Source organism: Ranitomeya imitator, chromosome 2 (assembly GCF_032444005.1).
Source record: "Ranitomeya imitator isolate aRanImi1 chromosome 2, aRanImi1.pri, whole genome shotgun sequence".
Lineage (NCBI taxonomy): Eukaryota > Metazoa > Chordata > Amphibia > Anura > Dendrobatidae > Ranitomeya > Ranitomeya imitator.
In genome coordinates, this window is record NC_091283.1 from 765,262,100 (window position 1) to 765,281,523 (window position 19,424).

The 19,424-nt window shown below is 41.0% G+C and overlaps 1 protein-coding gene across 1 annotated transcript in view; it reads right to left on the minus strand.

Moving 5' to 3' along the window:
- Window positions 1-14,627, minus strand: part of PKD2L1 (polycystin 2 like 1, transient receptor potential cation channel) — a 102,564-nt gene extending 87,937 nt beyond the window's left edge. The window contains exon 1 of the mRNA XM_069753439.1: window positions 14,302-14,627. Coding sequence (XP_069609540.1) covers window positions 14,302-14,581 — 280 coding nt within the window. The 5' untranslated portion in view covers window positions 14,582-14,627. The remainder of the gene's footprint in view (window positions 1-14,301) is intronic.
- Between the last annotated feature and the right edge of the window lie 4,797 nt (window positions 14,628-19,424).

Genomic DNA, 19,424 nt, shown 5'->3' on the forward strand with positions numbered 1-19,424 from the left:
CCGGCTCATGCTGCTTCACTTTGTTTTTCCTTTTCATAATAGCCTTCTAATGTGAGTATGCGGTGCCATACGGCTGCACCAGGGACCATTTACTTGTGGACGCTTGTTCAAGGTCAAACCCTTCTCTGTTTCTGTAATGAAAGCTTTTATCATAGGATTCTATAATTTTATATATTTGTATTTGTTTCAATGAGAAGCTCTGGACCACTACAAACCTTGACCTTGACTTACTTATAGTTGGAAAGCAACATAAAAATGGCAAAGTGTGAGCAGGAAACATGAACGCTATGTTGGTGATAGCATAAAAAAGGGGAAATCTTTGTAATATGTGCAATCTATGCCTCACATTATAAGAAAGGACAGATTAAGGAAGGGAGAAGAAACCACTGGGCAGTATCCTCTAGCTTCTTCCCAATGACGTTGCTTTATTGACAGGTTCTCATCTATTTGGGTGAATAGCTGAACTGTGTAGGAAGAAGCTACAAGTAATATGGACTCTTCATCATCTATTACCCTGCTGATTTCTCAAATAATGTTTCTCTGAAATGTTGCAGCATTTACGACTAAAAATACGCAAATTGCCTCTTTAGAAAGGAAAAGGACTTAAGCTGTAGTGCCACCTATTGGAAGTAGCAATCCTAAAAGTCAATATTGGCCCTTTAACAAGTGTTTCCACATGACTTAGGATAAAATCCCAATCAGAATCTTAATTTGCAGACATGTGTTTCAGGGTGTTGCCCCCTCCTCAGTACAAAGCATGAGATGTGATTTGGCTGTATGACAGGCCTCTGACTGCGGTCTAAAGGGTGACGTTTCTCCTTGTGTACAGCATGCATGACATGTCAGTGCAAGGAGACTTATAGGCCATGCAAGTGTAAAAAATAATTATTTGTGAGGAGGGAGCGTGTCTGGATTTCATAGTACCCATAGATCATTCAGCAGCAATTGTCTGACAGGTTCTAAGGGTTAAATTAGACTAATATCATTTCTGTAATTTTGTTGTTTGTGTGCAAAACAGACCACACATCGGCATTTGTCTAAACTCAGTTTTAAGGTCGGCTTACATAACCCTATTTTGCAGTATTAAATGATCGCTGATTAGTAAATATTTACTGATCGGTGGTTGTTTAGTAGTCTCCTGTTTCCACACTTACAATCAATGAAACAGAACGATCTGTATTAGACCTGTAATTGTGTCATAGTATTACCGCAACAGAGAGGAGCCAGAAGACTGCAGCGTTTTGCTCCTTCTCCTGCGCTGAAAAGAAGCACTTCAACTTCTTTTTAACTGGTGTTAATTTATCTTGGCAGAACAGGGGTTAATCGGCCATGTTGGGAGCTCAGGGAATCTGAGCCCTCAGCTGAGCACTGTTAGCGACTCCTATCCCCTTTATAATCTGGGTCCTGACTGAAACACATTGTCAGATCTAGTTTATGCTGCTTGGCTTGGAGGAGAAGTGTTTGGTGGTTATATGAGAAGAAATCTGAAGGAGTTATCTGTGACTTGGGTTTGTAAGTGTGATAATTCCCTTCCCTCCTCATACTTTGGTTTTCTCCCATCCTCCTCTCCCCGATGCATTCCTCTGTTACATGTGAGTGAATATTTGTATACTTGGTATTTTCAGTTTACCCTTGTTCGTGTGTGGTGCACAGCATCTCCTCTCTTCCCTGGCCGGGGCAAGGGAACAGACGGAGGGCTGAAGCAGGAGATAAGGCAAGGGTGGAGGTCCCAGCATCTTCACCTTCAGAAGTATCCCGGGGAATAGGGCGAGCGAGGGTGCCCCCTAGTATTAGGGACAGGGAAGGAGCCCTTGGTCCTGGGTCACCCAACATCTGAGTCGTGACAAATAGGTTGTTCAGTGTACACAGACTGCCATTGTTCTCAGCAGTGTAGGTGCTGTTTTCACAGGATACTGTGTTTCCGAAAACAATGATGTTTTGTGAAAATCCAAAAATCATTTCGCCCAATGAACGAGTATTTTGCTCATTCATTGAAAGCCTATTTAGACTGCAAGGTTATCGTGAAACAAGTTATCCTAGGAATGCTCATTCACAATAATCCTGCAGTGATAATGTACCTTATCTATTGATACTTGCTAAGCCCCTCGTACACAGACTAATCTGGGCTGTTCTCTCTGATATCGATGGGTTCTGTCAACTGTCTTATGCGTATGGGGGCTTCCCGTCTGTTCCCCAATCCTTTTATTCTCAAAGAGTTTAGCTGTCAGAGATACAGGTGCCTCTCACAAAATTAGAATATCATCAAAAAGTTAATTTATTTCAGTTCTTCAATACACAAAGGGAAACTCATATATTATATAGAATCATTACAAACCGAGTGATCTATTTCAAGTGTTTATTTCTGTTAATGTTGATGATTATGGCTTACAGCCAATGAAAACCCAAAAGTCATTATCTCAGTAAATTAGAATACTTTATAACACCAGCTTGAAAAATGATTTTAAAATCCGCCATGTTGACCTACTGAAATGTTTGTTCAGTAAATGCACTCAATACTTGCTCTGGGCCCCTTTTGCAACAATTACTGCATCAATGCGGCGTGGCATGGAGGCAATCAGCCTGTGGCACTGCTGAGGTGTTATGGAAGCCCAGGTTGCTTTGATTTTCTATGGGGCTGAGGTTAGGTGAGTTTGCTGGCCAATCAAGCACAGTGATACTGTTGTTTTTAAACCAGGTATTGGTAATTTTGGCAGTGTGGACTGGTGCCAAGATCTGCTGGAGAATTAAATTTCCATCTCCAAAAAGCTTGTCAGCAGAGGGAAGCATGAAGTGCTCTAAAATTTCCTGGTAGACGTTTGCGCTGATTTTGGTCTTGATAAAACACAGTGGACCTACACCAGCAGATGACATGCCTCCCCAATCCATCACTAATTGTGGGGACTTCACACTAGACCTCAAGCAGCTTGGATTTTGGCCTCTCCACTCTTCCTCCAGACTCTGGGACCTTGATTTCCAAATGAAATGCAAAATTTACTTTCATCTGAAAACAACACGTTGGACTACTGAGCAACAGTCCAGTTCTTTTGTTCCCTGGCCCAGGTAAGATGTTTCTGGCATTGCCTATTGGTCATGAGTGACTTGACACAAGGAATGCGACACTTGTAGTCCATGTCCTGGACACGTCTGTGTATGGTGGCTCTTGAAGCAATGACTCCAGCACCAGTCCACTCCTTGTGAATCTCCCCCAAATTTTAGAATGGCCTTTTCTTAACAATCCTCTTAAGGCTACAGTTATCCCGGTTGCTTGTGCACCTTATTCTACCACCCCCCTTTTCCTTCCACTCAAATTTCCATTAATATGCTTGGATACAGCACTCTGTGAACAGCCAGTTTCTATAGCAATAACTTTTTGTGGCTTATCCTCTTTGTGGAGTGAGTCAATGACTGCCTTCTGCACATCTGTCAAGTCAGCAGTCTTCCTCATGATTGTGGAGACTACTGAAACAGACTAAGGGACCTTTTTAAAGGCTTAGGAAGCCTTTGTAGGTGTTTTTTTGTTAATTATTCTAATTTACTGAGATAATGACTTTTCATTGGCTGTAAGCCATAATCATCAACATTAACAGAAAACTGTAAACATAAACACTTGAGATAGATCACTCTGTTTGTAATGACTCTATATAATATATGGTTTCACTTTTTATATTGAAGAACTGAAATAAATTAACTTTTTGATGATATTCTAATTTTCTGAGAAGCACCTGTATCTGGTATCGGCTTTCATAGAGAACACAGCTGAGTGCTCCTGTGTAAGGCCGGTGTCACATTTGAGAATGCAATTGGAGAAATTCGTGTGAGTCTTTCTCATCAATACCCGGCACTGCTGCCAGCACTCAGGACCAGAGCGTGCGGCTGCATAGAAATACATGCAGCCGCACTCTGTGGTCCCGAGTGCCGGCGGCAGTGTCGGGTATTGGTGAGAGAGACTCGTGCGAGTTTCTCGCATTGCACGCACAAGTGTGACATCGACCTAAAGGGAGAAATCATGGGAGATACCTGCTGGCCAAATGAGTGACTGAAACATCTACCAGCTATCTAAAGTGTATGGGGGCTTTAGTAACTACAATCATATAATTGATTCTTAATTGGCTTATAATACTCTTTTTAGGGCAATGTAAATGGAAGAAAAGATTTATGATAGTGTTTCCAGATTCGTAAGCTAATGAAGTTCGTTTTATCATTTCTTGCTTTGCAGATAATCCTGTGTAATGCTGAATATTCTGTTTTCTATTGGATAATCAGTTTACGCATACTGCTATTCACCCAACAGGATGATAAGCGGACCATACATCATTTTTAATGCTTATAGTTTAACATGAATGCTCTGATTTTGTCTGAGTCCAAATCTTAGTAACTTTGGCCTGCAATATTTTCTTCATGTAACATTCCTGGAAAGATTTACTAAGATACAGTGAAAAATCCTTTGAACTTGAGACTGACATAATTTTATAGACAATCATCTTGGCTATCTCATACATAAATTTGACTTGCAACTATTTAGCATATGATTAGTTATGCAGATTCTTGTCATGTCACTGCATTGTTATTGTTTTGCTCTTAAAGCTCTAAATTTAAATTTTTATTTTATCAGTATTTTGTAAATCCACCTTTGGCTTTCAACACTGCCTGAATCCTTCTGGGCATGCTCTCGATCAAATTCAGAATAAGTTCACACGTGACGGTTTTTTTTCTGCAGCAAAATTTGATCTCTTAGAAGGAAAAAAGCACGTTTTCCTTGTTTTTTCGTTAATTTTTTGGGGCGGTTTTGGCATGCTAGATTTGTCTCTTGTGCATGCTGATAAAATTTTAGTGTTGAAAAGAAGTCCTATTCCAAAGAATCAGGTTTTGGCACAAGAAATCAGCAAAATATGATACCTGCGTTTTTGGTGCTTTTTTTCAAACGCTGAAAAACCGCTGAAAATAGTGACAGGCTCTATGTCCAAAAAAAACATGCAAAGTACAAAATACTGATGACAAAAAATACTAATGTGTGTATATGTGATTTTTGAAATAGCATAGGCTTTGCTGGTACTGAAAAATACAGCTGAAAATTAGCATTAAAAAAGTATTAAAAAAAGCAGCAAAAACACCTAGTGTGAACTTAGCCTCAAATATGTGTCAACCGAAATTTGATCTCAGTTTTCTTCTACATGTTTCCAAAGTTGGTGCTTACTGGTCGACTCATTTGGGTATGTATCAGTTTTTTCTTCAATTCTACCCACAAGTGTTTGATTGGTTTGAGGACTGTAAGGACCATTCCAGCACCTCTACTTCATTGTCATTGAACCATTTCTTCACCAGTCTCGATGTATGCTTAGTGTTGTTGTCCTGTTGGAACAATATGTTTTCCTTTTTATAGCCATAGTACTAGAGAGTACAAAGTAACTCATGTTGTAGAATACTCACTTATAACTCAGCATTGAGACCACCATTGATCCTGGTGAAGTACCCAATGCCTTTGCCTGTGAAAAAATCCCATGTTATTAGATTTCCTACACCAAATTTGACATTTCCTTCAATTTCTTAATCAGTTAGCCATTTTTTCTTTTGTTTCTTTCAGACCATTTGCACCCATCATAGCCTAGTCTATTGAATTTTGTGTAATTGCTCCAAATCACCTGTTTCAAATCTTTACTGTCCAATTTTGTACTTTTTGAACCGACGTGTCTTATGACAATATTGAAGTTGAGACTTCTTCACTATTTTCGGGCCACAATTTCAGAATTGTGCAATGTGCATCACACGGTGCTTGGATCGACGTCTGTGATCTCACTATTATGAAGCATATGAGCCACCTCCACTGCTTGTTGCACCAGAACTAATAAACCTTGGGATGAGCTGACTTGTTGAATCCAATATTTTGCCTGGACGTCCAAGTTTTGACTTTTGAATGGGTGAATGGACATCAATTCGTATCCTCCTAACTTTCATGGCACTCACATGATGCAGTTTGGCAACTTTCTTGGCCAAGAGACCGCTATTGATGAGCTGGATGCGGTTTCTGTTTTCTGTTTTCTTGGGAAATCGTTTTCATTGTTGCTCCTCGATTCGAACCAGTGACCTTTTGCTTGGGAATCAAACTAATAACACGCTGAGCTATTAGGGAATGTGAGAACAGGTTGTATTTTGTAGTATTCAGGGAGAAAAAGATTTTTCCACCACCAGGAGCAAAACAGTAACAACGCAGTGACAAGAATCTGCATAACTAATCATATGCTAAATAGTTACAAGTCACATTTATGTATGAAATACCCCAGATGATTGTCTATAAAATGATGGTAGTCTCATGATCAAAGTAGTAGTGGATGGTGAGATATGGAGCCTGAAAGTCAAAAGTTCAAAACATTGTTATCCTTTTGCTCTTCACACTATGTTAAAATAAGACAAAATATTTGATAGTATTAAAAGTTGTTGTTCGCTTTAATAAAAGGATCCCTAGATATTAAGCTGATAATAGAATATCCTTTTACAGTGACCTCCATTGTTCAGGTGAGAATTATGGAGAAAACTAGCAGCAAGTGTTTGGTTATCTGCAGTATCCAATAAAATCAGGGGGCTGTCGTTTTCCAGTCTGTAAGTGCATGAGTTGTACTTTCTAGTTGCGCTCTACTCTGGTCAATACATGATAAATTTTATAATAAGGTGTTTACTAAAATAAGACAACTCATGCTATATACAGTATATTATCCCAATTTTGCCATCTCTTTACACTAAATGTGGTTCTGACCTTTGAAATCCCCACTGATTATGATAATGAAGTGGTGCCTTGCCTCGGGATTCGATCTGGCTTTTGTCCACTGAGCCACAGGAGATCTTGTCGCTGTCCGGGTTCTGATTACCATTTGCCTTTCGTCCATTCCTTTCTGACAGCAGGTGTTTTCCATTTGCTATCTAACCTGTCCTATCATACTGCATGTGCTTATATTTAAACCTACCTCCTGATTCTGTTCTCTGCTGGTTATAGAGTCATTTGGATTTTCTAACATTATTGATTGTTGGAGCCAGTCTGAGAAACTCCATCTATAGGTTTTCGCTTTACTGTTTCTTTGCACTACTTTGCACCTATCTTCAGTTTATCATTAGTAAGTAGGCATTATATTTGTTAGCAGTACTTGCTTTATTCTTTGCTTGGTATTTAGTTATTTACTTTACTCACTCTGGGATCTTCCCTTTGTTCAGCACACTTCTCCTCTTGTACGGAATTCAAACTCTGCTCTTGCCTTTTTTTAGGAGGAATGTGAAGCAACATGATGGCCATTTAGGCAGGTTAAGTCTGAGTAGCCATTTGCTAGTCTGCGGTTAGGGCTATCTCTGCACCCGCAGGCACCACTAGGGACTGTGGTGTCAGGATATCTAGTCTGTACATGAAGCGGCAAGGTCAGTTTCAGTTTTTTTTAGTGTATAACCTATTATTCCCAAGTGACTTACAACACAGTCATAACATCATCACTAGCAGAGAACAGAATCAGGAGGTAGGTTAAAATAGAAGCACCTGCAGTGTGATAGGACAGGCTAGATAACAAATGTAAAACACCTGCTGTCAAAAAGGAATGGACGCAAGGCAAAAGATAATCAGCACCCAGGCAGTGACAGGATCTTCTGTGGTTCACCGGACATAGATGCTAACAGAAAAGCACAGGACTGCTGGATCGAATCCTGAGGCATGACAAATGGCCCCTTCATTGATTTTCCCTGCATTGAAAAAAAGTCTTAGAATGTGATAAAACACAAATATGTATTCTTAGGATTACAGGAGCCCTAGACTTTGGATATCCTGGTGATATACCATAAATTTATGGGATGGGTGGAATTACCTCTTTATGCATGGTGCTGCTAAAGATTTGTACAACATTTTTCTTTAACAGTAATTGCAATTGGGAATTGAATGTGAAAAAGAAACATTGTGTTCGTGCCATAAGAATGATGTTCTGCACAGGAGCAAATATCAGTGCAGAGCTACAAGGAGACTTTTGATAATTGATTCCTGGTCTGACCCATTGTTTACAAGAGCTCATATATCAATCCAAACACAAAGGGCTATGCCATTTATCTGTCCTAGTGCAAACCATAGATCCTTCCCTGTGTAAACTCAACCTCAGTGGCAAACAAATCACTTTTGTCGCTGCAGCACTGCTGTACTATATGGGCTAAATGTATTAGAGGAACAAGTTGGCAAACTATCGCTTCTCAGACTTTTGGCTAAGATCAAATATATCATCTGCAGCGCCGGTGTCTCCACTTTCTGCTTCTCTCCCCCGGGAGAGATGCTGACTCAATCACCGCCGTGTCCTCGCTCTCGCTCTTCCTGCTCTGGCTGCTGATGCCCGAGGTGCACCCAGGGGAAAGCTTAAAACCCCAGACCGACCTTTGCACTCAGTGTTAGGGGGCACAGCTATACAAAAGAGACTGCATGCGGGAAGCAGGGCGGACTTGGCGGAAACGTGCAGCACGCAGAAGGACATATCGTAGTAAAGGACAAAACGTGCACTCTCGCTAATAGTGGTGCAGACTGAACATGGAGAGATACTCCAGAATATAGTCATGTACAGCAACAGTCGCACTCAAAAAATAAGTTTTCAGATTTTTTGTTTCAGCAAAAAACGTGGTTTTCTTTATTATAGTGAACAAACACCAAAGTAAAGGTATCACCGCAGTGTTTCAAGGTAACGTTTCGACCCACAGGGTCTTTCTCAAACCTTCTAATAGTAGAAACCGAGCGGAGGGCACAAATCCCTGGAGGGGTGCAGGAGTCCCGTTAGGGGCTATAATTGGAGAGTCACAGGTGTCTGCGGTGGTCACACCACCACCGCAGACACCTGTGACTCTCCAATTATAGCCCCTAACGGGACTCCTGCACCCCTCCAGGGATTTGTGCCCTCCGCTCGGTTTCTACTATTAGAAGGTTTGAGAAAGACCCTGTGGGTCGAAACGTTACCTTGAAACACTGCGGTGATACCTTTACTTCGCAGAAGGACATAGTCAGGGCTCCGACCAGTGTGCAATGGGATGGACCAGGCCCAAGCCTAAAGGGACTCAGATCCTCAACCAGAGACTGCCAACAAACACCAACTAAGTCTACGCTGAAACTAGAGACTGTGAGTGACAAATTCCCCTGTCAGGAATGAGAAACGCACGTTCAGAGACAAGCACGTCGGGTGACCTGCTGTGGACTGTATCATGATACACCCACTTGCCAATGCCAAGTAACATCCTACTCTGGCAGTGCTAGAGACTGTGACGGTACCTCTACTCTGTTTTCTGGACCCAGGACCCCCGTCAGGATAACGAGGATCCACCGCCACCGCCAGCAACCGGACCTCCATCTTCCTCATGATGACGCCAGACCCCTTATGCGCCAAAGCCTTGTTGCCACCACTCGACTACAGGATTCCAATTTCTGACGTCGTCTGACTGATAAGTGTTACTGAACTTCCCCTTTAAATTGCCCGAACCTGTTTTATTCCAAGTCAACATTTACTGCTCTATTCAGTTTAACCCCTTTTCTCCCTGGGTGGAGTATCCACTATTAAATAAATTCCACGTTAACCATTGCTCTGTCTCCGGTCTGTTACTGCACCCTGCAACCTGCCCACATCATTGTTGTAAGTTTCTTCCTAAACACTCTTCTTAGTTCTGAGGTCCCAGTGCTTGTATTCCTGTACATCTTCCTGCCCATCAGCCGTGTCCACCTGCCTATCAACCGTGCCCGGCTGAGTGTCCATCAGCCGTGCCCGCCTGTTGTCTCTCAGCCGGTCCAATTCGCACCTGCCAGTGCTCTTCTGTACATCAACTGGTCCAGTCTGCACCTGCCAGTTCTCTTCTGTACTTCAGCTGGTCCAGTCCTCACCTGCCAGAGCTCATTTGCACATCACCCCATCCAGTCACATCTGCCAGTAATCTTCTGTACATCAGCCGGTCCAGTCCGCAACTACTACTGCTCATCTGTACATCAGCAGGTCCAGTCCGTATCCGTGGTTTCCTTGTTCCTACAGTGCCTGACAGCATCTACTGTTCCCTTCTCCTGGCCATCCCTGCTACCTATCCCTGGGGGTCAGCTTGCAGTATCGTCAGCCGACTTATATCCTAAATCGAATTGGTCAGGCACTTAGTTACGCCCCTCCAGACTTTCCTTAGTCCTCAGCACAGTGGTTCCAGCACCCAACTGTTAAAGCATCTTTCAAAAAGATGGTTTTGGCCTGGGCTGCCCAAGTAAATTAATACATCATGCATACTGGGTACGGTGAGCGGGGAAAAACCTAGAACTCTGGGATCAAAACCATTAGTTCAGGTAAGTTTGAAAGCCCGAGGTGCACAGTGCCCAAGCAGTTGTGACCCTGAGGTGTCTATACTCACTGGGCATGGGAAAGCCACTGAGTTGTAGGGCACATTTGCATAGCACTTCTCTTTCACACTTACAGTACTTTGAGCACACACTCTCAATCCGGGCCTCCAACCAAGAATGGGGGAATTTTTTTAATTCCCAGAGGGGGTCTAGTCAGTTTTGCATTGAAAATACCTTCCTCAATTTCTTTTAATTGTTTTCTACTATTTGTCACTTTTTACAAGCTTGTCTTGTTTCAAGGACTTCTCGGGATGCGGTTCACTTATGGGTTCCCTCCTGAACAGTCTAGAGGGGGAATGTGGCCATCAGGTTCTGCTCCTCCTTGGTTTAACTTGGGTAGCAGCCCTGTTGGATGCCCGGAGCACAATTTGGGCTTTCACTCGCTGTGGCCTTCTGGTTTGGAGGGATAGAAAATGGTTTGTTGGGGCCCTCCTCCTTTCGAAGTGGGCTGCTATAGACCGCATCCTTCACTGTTTTTTTTTATGTTGCATCATTTACTTTTTTCAGAGCACCTGGGGGAAAAGAGGATAATTTCGGGCTTGAAAAAAAATGAATAATAATAAGTTGGCAAAATATCATTCAAATTGCAATGCCCCAAATATTAGAAGGCAAATTCATTAAAAATGAACAATACTGGTGCATTTTTTTTACATGCCTCCCCTTGTAGTAGATAAGCTTGAATCTCCTTGATTTGGAAGTTGCTGCTCACAATTTTTACAGGCTATATGAAAATGATGGCATCACTGCAAATCTTTATACTTGATTGAATTAAAAACAGAAAAGTAAAGATGCCCATGCATGGGCCAATGTCATTGGCTTCTATGATATTGAACAGGTAGAAATATATTGTATAGTGTTGGTTCTAAATAATTGTTGATTGATGTGTTATCTAGCTGATCTCATCAGAATTAGAAAACTCTATTTAGGCATTTTCATGCCCCCAGAAACTGCTTTTTAAGAAATATTAATTGAGAGACCCTGACATTTGAATACAACCTTATTTACACCTCAGTACATGGACACATTATATTCTATGGAATCATTCACATGTCAGATTTTTCTTCGCTGATCGATGATCCTCATTATAAAAACACATTTTTTGCAGACAAAAACACACCCATTTAAGTAAAAGGGTTACTGATAAAAATGAATAGCTCAAGGATGACATCTTTGCTTCCTATTTGATAAGAGAAGCTTGGAAATCCTAAATTTGTTTTCTGTATACAAGAAATACGGATAATACATGGATGGTTAAATGCATACAGAAAAAAATCACTGTCATGTGACTATAGCCTAATCTATGTATGTTTAAGTGTAAACTAAATCTTAAGTAGGCTTAAATGTAATATTTATACAGAACTTTGTTAGAATGAGCAATAATTAATGATCTACAAGTCTAAAATGAATATTAGCTTGTACAATGCAGTAATAATAATTAGTATCAGGTAGTAAAAATTCAGTATAAGTTGAAACATTCAGCTGCAGAAGTAAAAAGACCAATAAATCTGTAATTGTGAGGCAAAGCTATAATAATTATAGTCAACTCATTTTTTTGCACAAATCTTTACAAATGGATCACCCTTCATTCTAAGCTCTGTATTTATTGGATTTTTCAGAATAAAAAAAACCCAAAGCATCCAAAAGATACTGCAAAAAATAAATATTAGAGTATAGAGTTCATATGTTTATCCTCAAAATAAAGTTTGTAGAGGATAAAACATACTACTTTTAAATATGTGTGTTTACAGCAATACAAGTAACGCCTTATTAAAGTGACCGAGCTACCTATACCAAATGCAGGAACCAAATATGGCAAAGAGGGAATGTATCAAAAATGAAATTTGTGAGTCTCTTTGTAAAAAACAAATAATACAAAAAAAAAAAATCAATGTTATAAGTATTTTAAAATATAGCTTGATCTTTACAATAGCTCTGAAATTAGAAAAAAACCCACAATATCCAAAAGAAAACCTTGTACAAGTGTTGATATTTTCCATCAGTTACTTGCAGTAATTCACCAGTAATGCAGAATGAAAAAATCAAAATATGTTTTTAAATATTTATAATGTGAGAATATTGAAGATATAAACACAACACATAAATATAGAGGAAGATCAGAAGTGCTGATTCACATACAGAGCAATTTTCATAACTAATTGTGATGAAAAGTCCATATATATCAGCAAGAATGTGATTACTAAACTAATACACTAGTGACCATAGACCTGAAAAGGTCCACTGGGTGAGCAGATGGTAACCTCTAATGGATGAATTTTGTGTAAATCAAAAATTTGCATCTGTTGGGGCACATAAATAATATATAATAATGTAACAAATTTTTAGGCTAACCCTATGAGTTCACTATTGCTGATAGTATATTGTGTGTGTGTATATATATATATATATATATATATATATACAGTACAGACAAAAAGTTTGGACATACCTTCTCATTTAAAGATTCTTCTGTGCTTTCATGACTATGAAAATTGTAAGTTCACAATGAAGGCATCAAAACTATGAATTAAAACATGTGGAATTATATACTTAACAAAAAAGTGTGAAACAACTGAAATTATGTCTTATATTCTAGGTTCTTCAACATAGCCACCTTTTGCATTGATGACTGCTTTGCACACTCTTGGCATTCTCTTGATGAGCTTCAAGAGGTAGTCACCGGAAATGGTTTTCACTTCACAGGTGTGCCATGTCAGGTTTAATAAGGACAGACAACAAGCAGAAGAGACTTGTTTGGGCTAAAGAACACAAGGAATGGACATTAGACAAGTGGAAATCTGTGCTTTGGTCTGATGAGTCCAAATTTGAGATCTTTTGGTTCCAACCACCGTGTCTTTGTGCGACGCAGAAAAGGTGAACGAATGGAATCTGCATGCCTGTTTCCCACCATGAAGCATGGAGGAGGAGGTGTGATGGTGTGGGGGTGCTTTGCTGGTGACACTGTTGGGGATTTACTCAAAATTGAAGGCATACTGAACCAGAATGGCTACCACAGCATCTTGAAGCAGCATGCTATTCCATCCGGTTTGCGTTTAGTTGGACCATCATTTATTTTTCAACAGGACAATGACCCCAAACACACCTGCAGGCTGTGTAAGGGCTATTTGACCAAGAAGGAGAATGATGGGGTGCTACGCCAGATGACCTGGCCTCCACAGTCACCAGACCTGAACCCAATCGAGATGGTTTGGGGTGAGCTGGACCGCAGAGTGAAGGCAAAAGGGCCAACAAGTGCTAAGCATCTCTGGGAACACCTTCAAGATTGTTGGAAGAACATTCCCCGTGACTACCTCTTGAACCTCATCAAGAGAATGCCAAGAGTGTGCAAAGGAGTCATCAACGCAAAAGGTGGCTACTATGAATATAACCTAGAATATAAGACATATTTTCAATTGTTTCACACTTTTTTGTTAAGTATATAATTCCACATGTGTTAATTCATAGTTTTGATGCCTTCAGTGTGAATATACAATCTTCACAGTCATGAAAATAGAGAAAAATTAGGTGTGTCAAAACTTTTGGTCTGTACTGTGTGTGTGTGTGTGTGTGTATATATATATATATATATATATACTTTATATATAATGTGTAAATATTTTTCACTCTCCAGTATGCCCTTCAAGTTCATAAGGATTAGTAATTGGTTTACAACCCATAATTCTCATCTACTAATTAAATGTCAATGTATATTTTTTAAGCAGAAGCATTTTTGACATTCACTAAGCAGTAATGGTTCTTTCTGGAAATTCTCTATATAACTTTTTGCCACACTTACAAATTCATAAATAATTCTAGGTAATCTCAAACTAACTGTCAGCTCAGTAGCTAAAATATATGTAATAGATATAGAATGATATTACAAAATATTCCATATGAGAAACCTGCGTTCATTTCTCAGAGTTAGTAAGAACCGTACCTACCTCTAATTCCATGGACGATGTGGGCACAGCATTGTGAGCATATGTTACCCCTCATACGCTCCTTTTCTTCCTGATAAGGTGGTGGGTCTCCCAAATTGTCCATACTGTCATACGGGTTTTCCAAAACAGTTTTGGGGTTGTATATGGCTTTGATTTTTAGAGATGGAGAACCATCATAGGCTGGGTTATCCCAAGCCCTTTTCCCTAAATTATCCATTTCTTGTTCCTCGTGAGCTTTGAACTGATTTTCTGTGCGGCTTCTAAGCTTGGCAGGGTTCATGTTTCTTTTAATGTTGCTGGCTCTTGTACACAGGTCAGCTCTGATATAGATTAGACTCCGCTCCGACACTACACTAACAGATCTGGGAGTGCACGGGTCTTTTTATAGTGTCATTCATACTGGCTATTGTCTGTAGGATACAACCAGCAGTTGTATAAAGCAGGTTGTCTCATGATCGTACAGGGGCAACAGTTAGTATTTATACTCTTGATGCAACCAGTAGTTGGAAGCTTCTAACATATTTTCCAATGACAGGTGTATAATAACATGATTTATTTTAGATATCGTTCATTGTGATGCCATGTGAGTGACATTATAAGCAAATTATTAGCTGCAATACACTTTGTCTACTACAAAATGCCACTAATTTGTGTTTATATCTTGACTCGTGTATTTTAATATTAGCAGGCACTAAAATAGCTTCAAAAAATGTCAAACTTTTATTTGTGAAGCACAAGCAGGTGCCATTTTTAAAGACTAAATGATGACATTTGCAAACCCAACAATTGATTCACCTGAGCCTCATAATTTCTAAAGATGTAAATTTCTACAATCTTTATGACTTACATTTGTCTCACAATTATAGGGAACCTGTCATATGATTCATGTTGCCGAAACGTGGGTAGCATGAATAAAATCCTAGCTGCATGATTGCAGCCATGTATACTCTTCTCTGACACTTAGATATACTTTAAGGATCTGTCTGGCTCTTCCTAGTGCTACTCTTCATGATTGACAGGTCTCACCCTAGGCACACAGGGAAGAAACCATTCAATTACCTGCAGCATTGTTGGGGAGGTGCCAGACAAGTCTTGTCTCTCCCTATAGTCCGCAGTCGGATTTATAGAAAAACATAACATGCCTGGATGTACCGGTCATCGTGCAGCCAGACTCCAATTCATGCTGCCAAACCATGGGCAGCATGAATCGGAGCCTGACTGCACGATTACATCCAGGCATGTTTTTCTATAAATCCGACTGGTGACTGTAGGTTCCCTTTACAACTATATATATAAAAAATAAAACAATCAATTCTCTTTCCATATTATAATTATGCATAGAATACATGATAATCACAATGCTCATCAAAAGGGCTCGTGCATAGGACCGATTTTCTCGGCTGCGTGCTATCTGTGGTTTTTACAGATAACACTCTTCCCTATAATATTTTATGGGTCCGTGCACATGTCCATTGTTTTCCTTGGACTGAGAAGTCCACGTAAAAAAAAAAAATTGAAGATATGTCCAATTTTGATAAAAGTGTCAGATCAAAATCCGCAATGTAAGATTATGGGTACATGAAAAAAATCGGATCGCACTGACGTCATGAAGCCACACGCGTCTGTGTCATGGAGAAAGTGCCAGGCAGGAAGCAGAGGACGGATCCCCTTAGTTCTGCTCCGCTGCCACAAAACACTCCCTGCCTGCCGTGTATGATGAGGGTAATCCGGCCATAGGCCCCCCCGGAGCCCGGATTCTGAGAAACAGGCCAGATTGCCCTCATTATTAGCCGCACTGCAAGGACCCCACTTCACCTCCAGGCCCCGTTGCAGCTGCACTGGTGGTATGTCCGTCCCTGAACTGAACTTTGGGGGACACCGACAGATGGGGGCGAGATGAGGAGGTGGTGTGGGAGATGCCGAATGTCCAGTCTGTTAGGTATGAAGAGATCCAAGATAGGGTCAAGTCTGTAATGCCAAGAAATGAGAGAATCTATAGTTAGAAGGAATGGTGCTTCGTGTCGAAGGCAGATGACAAGTCCAGAGTAGTGTCACTTGGCTCTGGCGGTTAGTAGCTCATTGGTGACTTTGGTTAGGGCAGTTTTGGTTGACTGATGTAGTCAGAAGCCAGATTGGAACCGGTCAAAGAGGGAGTAGGAGGAGAGGTGGGAGGACAGTTCAAGATGGACATGCTCTAACAGTAGTTTTAAGGTATAGGGGAGAAGTGATATGGGGTGATAGCTAGACACAGAGGATGGGCCAAGGGGGGCCTTTTTGGGGAGGCATGTGATCGAGGCATTTCTAAACCATGACGTGAAGACACCAGTTGTTAGTGACAGGTTTAAAGGGACTCTGTCACCTGAATTTGGCGGGACTGGTTTTGGGTCATATGGGCAGAGTTTTCAGGTGTTTGATTCACCCTTTCCTTACCCGCTGGCTGCATGCTGGCTGCATAATTGGATTGAAGTTCATTCTCTGTCCTCCATAGTACACGCCTGCACAAAGCAATCTTGCCTTGTGCAGGCGTGTACTATGGAGGACAGAGAATGAACTTCAATCCAATATTGCAGCCAGCATGCAGCCAGCGGGTAAGGAAAGGGTGAATCAAACACCCAAAAACTCCGCCCATATGACCCAAAACCAGTCCCGCCAAATTCAGGTGACAGGTTCCCTTTAAGAGATGGCATAGGGTTGGGATGAAGACTGTGGTGAGATTTGGGATGAAGTGGGACGAGATCGGGTCAAGTGCACAGGTGAAGTGATCTGAAGAGTAGAGAAGAAAGTTTATCTTCTGTAATGGCGGAGATGCTGGTTTTCGAAGAAAAGGGCTGAGTAGCTATGAAGAGGGGCTATGGGGACTGTAGGCCAAAGCTGTATCTAAGTAATCAAAGGTCTTTGGGCCTAATATCTGTATAGTGTTACAACCATTGGATGATGCTCTCATGTAATTATGATTGTCATCACTTCTGTTTTGATTAATAATAAATCGGTAGGACTCTCAGTTCTTTGTTGTATGTCATTTGTATCTGTGAAAAGCTAAGACGATTTACAAAACACAGGATAACAATTACAAACTGTTTGCGTATCTTTTGTAGAAATACAAGCCAGCAATATGTCAGCATTAGTCTGTTTGGCTCTAGTCTTGTGTTTCTAATGTGGTTTAATGTTCCTAATGATATAAATAAGGTTGTAATCATTGAGGCTTCTTCTCAATGACCTTGAGTTTGTCTCAAGAGTATTCCAAATCCTTAAGCAAGTGAACAACCTCATCTCTTCCATGATACCAACTGCTGGGCTGACAGCACGGCTGCAGATATTTTATTTGAGGTTTTCCTGTTATTGCTTTTATGCTGAGCTCCTATTGAATTGAGTTGTTAATTTTAAACCCTTTGTTATGAACATTAGGCCACCTTCACAGGGCGGTATTTTGATCAGTATTTTACATCAGCATTTATAAGTGAGAGAATAAAGACTGGAACATAACGACACTGAGCAATGTGAACCCTTAAAAGGGAATCTGTCAGTAGGTTTTTGCTAAGGAATCTGCAAGCAGCGTAATGTAGGAGCAGAGAGACAGATTCCAGCAATGTGTCACTTAGTGGGCTGCTTGATGTAGTTTTGATAGAATCTCTGTTTTCTCTGCTGTAGATGTAGCAGTGCTCAAATGTTGAGTTGTGTATAACCCCGCCCACACCAATGATTGGCAGCTTCCTGTGTACACTGTATATTTTCAGCAAGTGGCCAATCAGTGGTGGGGGTTTGGTTGCCCAGATTAGCTGGACTGCCGTCCACGTGACACCTAGTCTTCTAGGGATAATCTCTTGCTGATGAAACATACTGCAACTGACATCCTGCTGGATAAGAATCGATTAATTATTGCCCTGATCATGGTTTTTTGATTCCTTGGATGTTGTCAATTACAACATTTGCTATGGTGGCCCAAAACCTAGTAATGGTTTCAGGATCTACCAGCTCAGCAGGTAGAAAAAAACTGTTTGATATTAGAAACCAGGTTTTATATAAAAACATACAGTAGATATACCAAAAAAAATACATGTTTTGGCTTTGCTGCATTTAGAACGCCCAGAGCTATAAAGCTGTCACATGATTTAACCCGTATGGTGAACACTGTAAATATAATAAAAAACACAGTTTTTCCAGCATTCTGCAACACAAAAATTGTATGAAAAGCAATCTAAAAAGCTGTATGTAAGAGAAAATTATGTAACTGAAACATTGACATAAATTGCAAGACACAAGACCTTATAATATTAATAATATTCATCTTTATGTAGCGCCAACATATTCCGCAGCGCTTTACAATTCGACAGTTCATACACAACAGTCATAAGTAACAACATTAAAGATAATATGGAGCGCCCCCGTAGGGACATTGAGGTACTCGGAGCCGGGCCCTTCGGTTATCAAAGGGGATGTCATGGTAGTTGACCCGGTCCGTGGCCCTAGGGACGTCCGTTGTAAATGGGGGAAAGGTCTTTAAAGGGATAGTGTTCGTGACGCCACCTGTGGTATTCGGTCAGGGTGACCGACGCTGCTTAGGGGTCGCTGGGGTGATGTTATGGCAGCTGGATGATATACCTTCTCAGAGGTGAAGTGTGTCCCCAGGGCTTTCCAGTGTGTGGATGGTGTGAGGCACAGTGAAGAACGAGGACACAAGGTTGCTTCAGCGTCCACAGTCCAAGTGGTTGTTTGGTAACTATGGGCTGGAGGGGAGCCCTCTGACTGTCACGGTCCTTTCTGCGTAAGCTACACGGGCCACACTCTCGGCACCACTTTTAGATGTTTTTTTTCATACCAATCCAGTAGAACCTTCCATGAAGTAGACTCTCCAACTTCCTCCATCCGAAGTGTCCTGCTCCATCGTGGTACGCTTCCAGAACCATTGGCGCATCTTGTCTTGCGACCACTATTTGCCAAACCAACTCATGAGTGCGTGGGTCGATGTTTCTCCGGCACAGTTTACCATCATAGATAAATAGTTTGCCCTTCTCCTTCCACAGTTGTTGCGTCTCTTGTGGATCATCTGGACCAGGGCGTGCACCTGCCTGCATCAGGAGTTCTTTCACCCGATGGACCATGGGGTCACTGTCCTGGATCTCTGC